The sequence below is a fragment of the Triticum dicoccoides genome, chromosome 3B, assembly GCF_002162155.2.
Source record: "Triticum dicoccoides isolate Atlit2015 ecotype Zavitan chromosome 3B, WEW_v2.0, whole genome shotgun sequence".
NCBI classification, from domain to species: Eukaryota; Viridiplantae; Streptophyta; class Magnoliopsida; order Poales; family Poaceae; genus Triticum; species Triticum dicoccoides.
The window spans coordinates 544,711,547-544,721,877 of NC_041385.1; the positions used below are offsets into that span (position 1 = coordinate 544,711,547).

Genomic DNA, 10,331 nt, shown 5'->3' on the forward strand with positions numbered 1-10,331 from the left:
CATCATGACCATCAGCACGGCGCCCTGGCCTGGGGCGCCATGGTGGCAAGCCCTGCCAACGTGGCAAGTTAGCGCTGACCAGTATGGCGCCCTTGACCGGGGCGTTATGATATCTAGCATGGCGCCCCGGGTGCGGGCGTCATGCGTGTAGGGCCATTTTGTGAAATATTTTCAAAAAAGGGCCATTTTGTGCTGAACTTTGGCCAAAGGGTCAGTTTTGTGATTTTTCACCATCCTCGCATCCATGAGCGAACGGGAAAGGAACTCAAATGATAAGTGTCACACGCTAGGTGCATAGCATTCCGGTCCTGACGTTTTTATCGCAATTTCAGTCACGTAAGGATGGCAAATTTCAGTGACATAACAAGTTTCTGTCAAAAATAAAGTAAAACACGCTAGTTGTAATGTCGCGTCACTAAACTTGCCATAGAAACGTTCGGAACGTGCTAGTACGTGACTTGTAACACTTATCATGTCCAAAGGTAATTATAGCAAAACAGGATACAGGTCCGGCCGGACGTCGTTAAAAAGGCGGTGGCGCGGACTTTGTTCGAACAAAGAGGCCAGACACTCACACTGCTCAGCTCAGAGGATGCAACAACCAAGAACCCTAGCCGTAGCCCGTAGGCATGCAACATTTGCAGCGCAGGAAAGGGAGCAAAAGCCGGCACGCCAGGCACAGGCCCCACCCAATCACCAACAACCAGGGTGCCACCCTTTTCGCGCAATCGGCAGCGCGCGTGTCTGCAGCTTCTGCACCTCTGCCCCCGCTGCTCTCTCCTCTCACGGGGAAAAGGAATGGAAAGGCAGGGCACGCACGCACGCAAAGACGAGAGGCGAGTTTGCGTCGTGGCCTCGTAGAATGGGGTCTCAGGAGTTTCGCCCGGACGGCGGCCAGGGCCGGGATCACGCCTGCCGGCCTCCCCTCGCCTCCTCGATCGGTGATTCCCTTTGGTTTCGTCTCACTTTCTGTTCCCAAAGTTGCACTCCTCCTGTCCTGCTCCACGCCGAGCCATGTCCCGTTGTCCCACATGCCAGAGCTAAGCCGGTGTTGTTGACAACATCCAAATCGATCTCCTCGTCATAATCTGCAGATAAAGACTATCAAGACCTGGGTAATCACAACAAAAGTCATACAGCAGGGCTGTGTACTGCTTGCATGTCGCCAAAGGCTGCACTACTGTAGCTTTCGAAGTCCGCGAGGGACACGCCAAACGTGATGTACTACAACTACAGTGGAGTAGTACTAAACATTAGCGTCAATCACGCTAATCAATCAGCCAAAATGCACGGTGCATGCATGCAAAAGAAAAGTGACGGCTTATTAAAACTTTGGCCCCCAGCTTTGAACTTTCAAACATCATACCCGTAGCTTGGCCGCCAAAACCCCCCGCTTTAAATACCTCCCATAGCGCCGGACTCTTCTCTCCTCACACTACAAGCTCACATAACACTGAGAGAGAAACCATAGCCATGAGGTGGTGGGGGCTGAAAACTAAGCAGCAGCTGCTGCTGCCACAAGACCAGGCGCATGAAGAGAGCAAGAGCGGCAAGGGCAAGGCGGCCTTCTCGCCGCTCACATGGTTCTCCAAGCTCACGGCTAAGCACAATGCCGCTGCTTCCTCTAAGCCCAAGAAGCATGCCGCGCCTGAGGCCAAGAGCTCCGGCGGCGGCTTCCACGAGGGCGCGACCCCGAGCCCGGCATCGCGGAGCAGCCCGCCAGATACTTTGTCACCCGCAGCCGCCGATATCGTGCCGCGTCGTCTCTCCGTCGGCAACGATGACGCCGAGGCTGAGGCCACGGCCGCGCGCCAGCTCTCCCGCCGACGCCACTACTCCGTCGGGGGCGATCGCGATCTCCCGCCGCTCAGCCACCTCAGCGCGTTCTCCCGCGCTGCTTCCTCGCCGCAGTGTGTGCTGGCGACGGCGCCGACCCCGGTGCTGACGCTGCCGTCCGACACGGACGAAGAAAAGCGGCCTCGGAGCCACCAGCGCCGACGCCGAGGAAGCGGGCGGCGGTCCTTCTCCGGAAGGACTACGCCGGGCGCGAGGCTGGCAGCGGTGCGCGTCCGTTCGCCGCGGTGCACCGTGGTGGCCGTGTCGGGGCTTGAGAGGTTCGCGGTGGTGCGGCGGACGAGCGACCCGCAGCGGGAGTTCCGCAACTCGATGGTGGAGATGATAACGAGCAAGCGCATCGGGCGGCCGGAGGAGCTGGAGACGCTCCTGGCGTGCTACCTGGCGCTAAACGCCGAGGAGCACCACGACTGCATCGTCAAGGTGTTCCGCCAGGTCTGGTTTGAGCTCAACCCCGCCCGCATTGCTACCGTCACCAGCCGGCCACGCAGCTGAGCTTCCTTGTCGCGCAGCCGACCGGTTCGTCCATGTAACAAGTGCGGGTGGTTCATAATTGACTGAGTACGGTGGCTTTTTGACAGTTGCTTGTTTTCTTCTCTAAACGCGCTGTCCGTACTCGTATTATCCAAAGAATGTTTTCTTTCAATTTTTTTGTTGGGAGTAGCTTGCAAGCTGACCGCTTGGTACGAATATTTTTTTTCACGAATATGCAAAATTTTCATTGATAGAGGACAATAGAGAAAGTACAAAGATGATACAACACACTACACGAACGCAAGAAGGCGCGAGTATGATACCTGAAGCTAATAAAAGAGGGATGCTCAGCCCAAATAGAGGACACACGTAGCTAAACCCACCTAGCCCGGCCTCCGTCCACAAAAGGCAAGGAGACACAGGGCTCAAGACACCCACACCGCGTCACGGCTAACACGAGGCACCACATCCGCACGATCGCAGCCCCAAACACGACAGGATCAACGTACTCTCACCTAGAGCGCCAAGAGATCAGCTAGTGGGCGGCAGGACCCGGCCGGGCCAAGGACGGAAACAGTGGGAGAAGCGCCGATGATGACGTACATAGCGCCTAAGGTGCCTACGCCATGAGATGCCGTCCGAACCGACATGATCATTTCCATAAGTTGAAATCCAACATCGGGGACGCCGAACAAATAAGACAACGCCTTCGAGAAGGGAAACAACGTTATGACGTCGTCGCTGTCCGATCCGGTGAGTCGGACCTGGGGTTTCCCCCGATGCTCGAAGGGGCACAGATAGAAGCCATGAGAACGCCTTCAAGAAGGTGACGACACTCGCGAGTGTCGCTGCTGCCAGCATCGGCAAGCCGAGCGGGGATTTCACCCTGGCCGAGTCTGAGCAATCCCACATCAGCCAGTTTGAGATCAGAAGACGAGGAACTCAACATGTAGATTGGAGCTGCCACCACATGGAGGAGAGCTGCGAACACGCGAGCTTTGAAAATGACAAGTTGACGAGGCAAGGAGGTGGACGGGGTTGGGGAGGCGATGGGGGCCGACATAGGATGGTGGCGCCACAAGTAGACCAGGATCTGGAAGGAACACAGATCTGGACCACCGGGACGGATCCGTCCGGACGCCAGCAAGCCGACAAGGCTAGAAGGGACGCGGCCAACGAGGGCGCCGAGGACGGAGCCGCATGAGCAGTGTGCGGGCAAGCCAAAGGCACTGAAAAGCGCAGGTCTTGGACTGCCGGGGCCGGAGCAGCAACGGCGAGGACCAATGAACCGAAGAAGCCGGAGAGAAACACGGCCTTCGGAGCACCAGATCCGGAGCCGCGCTAGCAGAGGACGATGACGAGCCGGGGGACCTGGAGAGCGCAGGTCCGACTACCGTAGCCTCGCGCGCACACTGTGGACACCACCAAGGAGCCAGTGGGGGCGCCACCCAGCCGGAGCAGCACCACCGCGGGAGAGGAGCAAGGCCTTCGCCGAGTAGCCGCCGTCGGGATCCAAGCCGCGCCGAGGTGCCATAACCGCATCACGCGCGCGGGGGGCGGGGGCGGAGGGCAATACGGTTGTGGAGCGCAGCTGCCCTCGGGATCTGGGTCGCGCCGAGGCGCCAGGGCGCAGCATGCTCGCGGGGATTGGAGGGGAGGGCTGGATCCAACCAAGTCGCCCCGCCGCCACCATCCCGGGAGCCGGCGCGGGCTTCGGCGGCCGTTCCTCCTATGGCGGCGAGGTGGGGAGGAAGGTGGGGAGGGTGTGCCGCCGCCGGATCTGGGTTCCCTCGTCGCCGCCAGGGAAGGCGACGCGGGAGGCGGGGGACGGGGTAGGTCTGATACAAATATTCTCTTCCATTTTTTTTGTTTTTTTAACACGGTAGCATCAAAGTCGCTCACATACACGAGTATACACTTACCCGTATGAACGAACACACACATGCACATCATATCCCTATGAGCAGCTCCGAGATACTGAACCGACACATTATCTTGAGATTGACGAAGTCGACACAAACGCCTTCATAATTAATGGGAACGTCTCCTCCCGCTAAACGCACATCGGTCTGAAATAAATCCAATAAAATGCGAGTGCCAATATCAGCTCTGAGACTTTTTTTGTTTCTCCCTCTCTATTTATTTGGACTACAAGCAAACCTGCAATGCCACGGTCCACATTGTTTCGCGAACAAATCATGGTACGCACAAGATTCAGACCAAAACAATGCCCATGAGCTGAAAAAACGTAACAGAAAACAAACTAAACGGGACGCCAAAAGCGCTGCCTTGGCAAGCAAATCTAGCTGCGGCTGGTTTTATTCAACATTCTCCCCTTTTTCGATAAAGGGCGGTTTTATTATCTTAAATGTAGCATTAAGCGGATACAAAACATTATAAGTAACATCCGGTCTCTGCATAATTAGGATGCACACAGCCAAATTTAAAAGTCCGACAAAAGATCATCAAATAAAAACCAATAAATCGGCAACAATAGAGTCCTATAGACCGACATTATGCCTATGTCGAAGAAGGTGGTGGGTCGATCCGAAGGTTATGCTGTCACCCATGTCGGGGAAAAACCTCCATAGCCACCTACTCCAATCGCGTACACACCGCCTTGAACAATGGTTGTTACTCCAGTCGTTGTAGAATACACCACGTATGTAGCGAGTGCGTACACCGGAAAATAACCTGCAAAGAAGAAGCATTTTTTTCATTGAAAATCAAATCATTTCTACATAGCCAAAGCGACCAAATTAAGCCATGCGCTCCCACCCTTATTAGGGTTTTGAAACTATTTGGAATACCGTCGAACCAATGATCAAAAATATTGTCAACACTTGTGGGTGGATGCAAATTTGACGCTATTTGGATGACTGACCACGTAGAACGTGTAAACTTGCATTGAAAAAAGAGGTGATTGATTGTCTCGTCATGAGTACAAAAACAACACTTCTTACTCCCTTGCAAGTTACGTCGTGCGAGGTTGTCTTTAGTTAACACAACTCCCCTACGAAGATACCACATGAAAAAATTCACTTTTAGTGGATTCTTGGACTTCCAAATTTTCTTGTTATTACTGACTGGTACCTCAGAATATGTGAGCGCACGGTACATAGAGTCTACAGTGAAAGACCCAGATGTAGTAAGGTTCCAGCGAAACACATCCCACCCTTGTGTCAGGTAATCGAATCCAACCTCGATAAAAGGTTATGCCATGACACAAGTCAAGGGCCAATCAAATCCCGCCTGAATGAAATATTCAGTGGGGATGAATTGAGCACTTGCGCAATAGTATTATTCTTATTGCGAGCAATGTTGTATAAGGCTGGATATTGTTCTCGGAGACTGGCATTGCCTATCCATTTGTCTTCCCAAAAACAAATCTCCGACCCGTCCTTTATCGCGAAAGACCCAAAGAGAAAGAGATGTTTCTTTGTCGCCATTAGGCCAACCCAAAAGTGTGAGTCGCCGGGTTTCCAAAATGCCTGGGCCACCGCCTTTTGGCCTAGATACTTGTTGCGCGGCATGGTTTGCCAAACACCATCCTCAGTAAGAAGTTTGAATAACCGTTTACTGAGTAGAGCCTCATTCTTGACCTGCAGGTAATGAATTCCAAAGCCACCTTGGTCTTTCGGCCTACAAACCATGCTCCAGTTGGTCAGCCTGTATTTTTCCTTTTCACCGCCTCGTTGCCAAAAGAATCTGGATTTAAAATAGTCTAATCTTTGTAGGACACCTTTTGGGAGTTGGAAGAAAGAAAGCATATAGAGAACCATATTTGTGAGGACAGAGTTAACCAAAACCAACCGTCCCCCAACTGAGAGCAGTTTGCCTTTTCCAACTGCTTAACCTTTTCTCTAGACGCTCCTCTACATGCTTCCACTCCGCAATGGTGAGGCGTCGATAATGAATCGGTATTCCCAGATATTTAATCGGGAATTGGCCATGTGGGCAACCAAAAAGGCCAGCATAATCGGCCTCCGCCTAAACGGCTTCGACAAAGCAGAACAATTCACTTTTATGGAAGTTTATTTTGAGACCCGACATTTGCTCAAACGCTGAAAGCAAGAGTTTCAGGTTTCGAGCCTTGTCCAGATCATGTTCCATAAAAAGAATTGTGTCGTCGGTGTATTGCAAAATAGAGAGGCCACCATCCACAAGGTGTGGCACTACTCCTGCAATCTGGCCGCCCTGCTTTGCGTGTTCAATCAGAATAGCCAACATGTCAGCAACAATGTTAAATAACATTGGGGACATGGAGTCACCTTGCCGTAGGCCTTTTTTTTCTCTGGAAGTAATGGCCTACTTTGATGGCAACACTACCTCCAGTTACAAAATATTGGATCCACTGGCGCCATTTCTCTGAGAAACCTTTCATTCTTAGGGCATTTTGGAGGAAGGACCATTAACCTGGTCATAGGCTTTTACAAAGTCAATTTTGAATACCACTCCACTCATGTTTTTTCGGTGCATCTCATGGATGGTCTCATGCAGGACTACTACACCATTGAGTATATTCCTTCCATGCATGAACACCGTTTGAGATGGCTGGACAACATGGTCAACTATCGTGTTTAACCTATTCGTAGCCACTTTGGTGAAAATCTTGAAGCTGACATTAAGGAGGCATATGGTTCTGAACTGTTTGATCCATTCGACCTCCTTAATCTTCGGCAACAAGGCAATCTCGACAAAATTCAGCCTGAATAGGTCAAGCCGGTCATCATGAAGACAATTGAACGACTCCAAAAGGTCAGTCTTGATGATATCCCAAAAATTTTGATAGAATTATGCGGGGAGACCATCAGGGCCTAGAGCTTTATTATGTTCCATTTGGAACACAGCCTCTCTCACCACCTCTTCTGAGAAAGTTGCCGTGAGGATATCGTTCTCTTCTACCATGACTTGTGGAATATCATCTGTCCGGGTCTCATCAAGGGTGACATTCCCTTCATCCGGCGCCCCGGATAGAGATTTGCAGTACTTGGTGATATACCTTTTGAGATCCTCTTGACCTTCGATCCGCCCCTCATCATGTTGGAGGCTATGAATACATATCTTCCTATGGCGACCATTGGCGACCAATTGAAAGTATCTCGTATTACTATCTCCCGTGAGGATGAAGTCATCTTTGGACCTTTGGTACTATTTGATTTCCTCTGCTCGTAGAAGACATGCAACCTTCTCATTAGATTGATTTTTCAATTCAATCTCTTGTTGAGATAAGGTGCAGGTCTCTACAATTTATTCGAGGTCATCAATGATGCTACAGAGGCGCTGGTTTTCCTTTTTGTAAAAGGAAAACCCGTTGGTGTGTTTTGCCCATCCAGAGAGATGTTGCCTCATGACCCTTATTTTAAAATTCCATCTCTGAATCGGTGTGTGACCAACGGAGGGCCTCTCCCAAACATTCTTAATTATGTCTACAAAACCTTCCCAATGCAGCCATCCCAATTCAAATTTGAACGGGCGACGGGTAGGATGGTTCGTAGAATTAGATTCAAGAATGATCGACGCATCATTCGATAATGCCTCGATTCGCTCTAGGGCTCGCACTGTTTGAAGGAAATATGACCTAGAGGCAATAATAAAGTTATTATTTTATATTTCCTTATATCATGATAAATGTTTATTATTCATGCTAGAATCATATTAACTAGAAACTTGATACATGTGTGGATACATAGACAAAATGGCGTGTCCCTGGTAAGCCTCTACTAGACTAGCTCATTGATCAAAGATGGTTCAGTTACCTAACCATAGACATGTATTGTCATTTAATAAAACGGAATCACATCATTAGGAGAATGATGTGATGGACAAGACCCATTCGTTAGCTTAGCATTATGACCATTCAGTTTTGTTGCTATAGCTTTCTTCATGTCAAATACATATTCCTTCGACTATGAGATTATGCAACTCTCGGATACCGGAGGAATGCCTTGTGTGCTATCAAACATCACAACGTAACTAGGTGATTATAAAGATGCTGTACAGGTATCTCCGAAGGTGTTTGTTGGGTTGGCATAGATCGAGATTAGGATTTGTCACTTCGAGTATCGGAGAGGTATCTCTGGGCCCTCTCGGTAATACACATCATAAGAAGCCTTGCAAGCAAAGCAACTAATGAGTTAGTTGTAGGATGATGTATTATGGAACGAGTAAAGAGACTTTCCAGTAACGAGATTGAACTAGGTATGAAGATACCACGATCGAATCTTGGGCAAGTTACATACCGATGACAAAGGAAATAACGTATGTTGTCATAATGGTTCGACCAATAAAGATCATCGTAGAATATGTGGGAGCCAATATGAGCATCTAGGTTCCGCTATTGGTTATTGACCAGAGAGGTGTCTCGGTCATGTCTACATAGTTCTCAAACCCGTAGGGTCCGTGCCGGTGTCAAAACCGGCGGATCTCGGGTAGGGGGTCCGGAACTGTGCGGCTAAGGTTGATGGTAACAGGAGGCGGGGGACACGATGTTTACCCAGGTTCGGTCCCTCTCTATGGAGGTAATACCCTACTTCCTGCTTGATTGATCTTGATGAATATGAGTATTACAAGAGTTGATCTACCACGAGATCGTAATGGCTAAAACCCTAGAAGTCTAGCCTATATGATTATGATTATGATGGCCTCTACGGACTAAGCCCTCCGGTTTATATAGACACCGAAGGGGACTTCTACCTCTTGAGCACTGCATTGGTTTTTCCTTGAAGAGGAAAGGGTGATGCAGCAAAGTAGCGTAAGTATTTCTCTCAGTTTTTGAGAACCAAGGTATCAATCCAGTAGGAGGCTCCTCACAAGTCCCTCGCACCTACACAAACAAACAAGAACCTCGCAACCAACGCGATAAAGGGGTTGTCAATCCCTTCACGGCCACTTGCAAAAGTGAGATCTGATAGAGATAATAAGATAAGACAAATATTTTTGGTATTTTTATGATATAGATTTAAAAGTAAAAGATTGCAAATAAAATAGATTGAAACTTATATGATAAAAGATAGACCCGGGGGCCATAGGTTTCACTAGTGGCTCCTCTCAAGATAGCATAAGTATTACAGTGGGTGAAAAAATTATTGTCGAGCAATTGATAGAAAAGTGCATAGTTATGAGAATATCTAGGCATGATCATGTATATAGGCATCACGTCCGCAACAAGTAGACCGACTCCTGCCTGCATCAACTACTATTACTCCACACATCGACCGCTATCCAGCATGCATCTAGAGTATTAAGTTCATAAGAACAGAGTAACGCATTAGGCAAGATGACATGATGTAGAGGGATAAACTCAAACAATATGATATAAACCCCATCTTTTTATCCTCGATGGCAACAATACAATACGTGCCTTGATGCCCTGCTATCACTGGGAAAGGACACCGCAAGATTGAACCCAAAGCTAACCACTTCTCCCATTGCAAGAAAGATCAATCTAGTAGGCCAAACCAAACTGATAATTCGAAGAGACTTGCAAAGATAACAAATCATACATAAAAGAATTCAGAGGAGATTCAAATATTTCTCATAGATAAACTTGATCATAAACCCACAATTCATCGGATCTCGACAAACACACCGCAAAAAGAGTTACATCAAATAGATCTCCAAGAAGATCGAGGAGAACTTTGTATTGACATTCAAAGAGAGAGAAGAAGCCATCTAGATAATAACTATGGACCCGAAGGTCTGTGGTAAACTACTCACAACTCATCAGAGAGGCTATGGTGTTGATGTAGAAGCCCTCAGTGGTCGACTCCCCCTCCGGCGGAGCGCCGGCGAAGGCTCCAAGATGGGTTCTCGCGGATACAGAAGGTTGCGGCGGTGGAAATAGGGTTTCGTGGTGCTCCTGGATGTTTTCAGGGTATGGAGGTATATATAGGTGAAGGAAGTAGGTCGGTGGAGCCACGAGGGGCCCACGAGGGTGGGGGGCGTTCCCACCCCCCCTAGGGCACGCCCCTCCTGCCTCGTGGCCGCCTCAGCTGCTTCTT

General features: G+C 49.5%; 1 protein-coding gene across 1 annotated transcript; it reads left to right on the forward strand.

The window, feature by feature from the left end:
- The first annotated feature begins 1,434 nt into the window (after positions 1-1,434).
- LOC119281519 (transcription repressor OFP1-like) lies at positions 1,435-2,478 on the forward strand. The gene has a single exon (XM_037562021.1). The coding sequence runs from the start codon at positions 1,474-1,476 to the stop codon at positions 2,347-2,349; it is 876 nt and encodes a 291-aa protein (XP_037417918.1). The 5' UTR covers positions 1,435-1,473; the 3' UTR covers positions 2,350-2,478.
- The last annotated feature ends 7,853 nt before the right edge of the window (positions 2,479-10,331 follow it).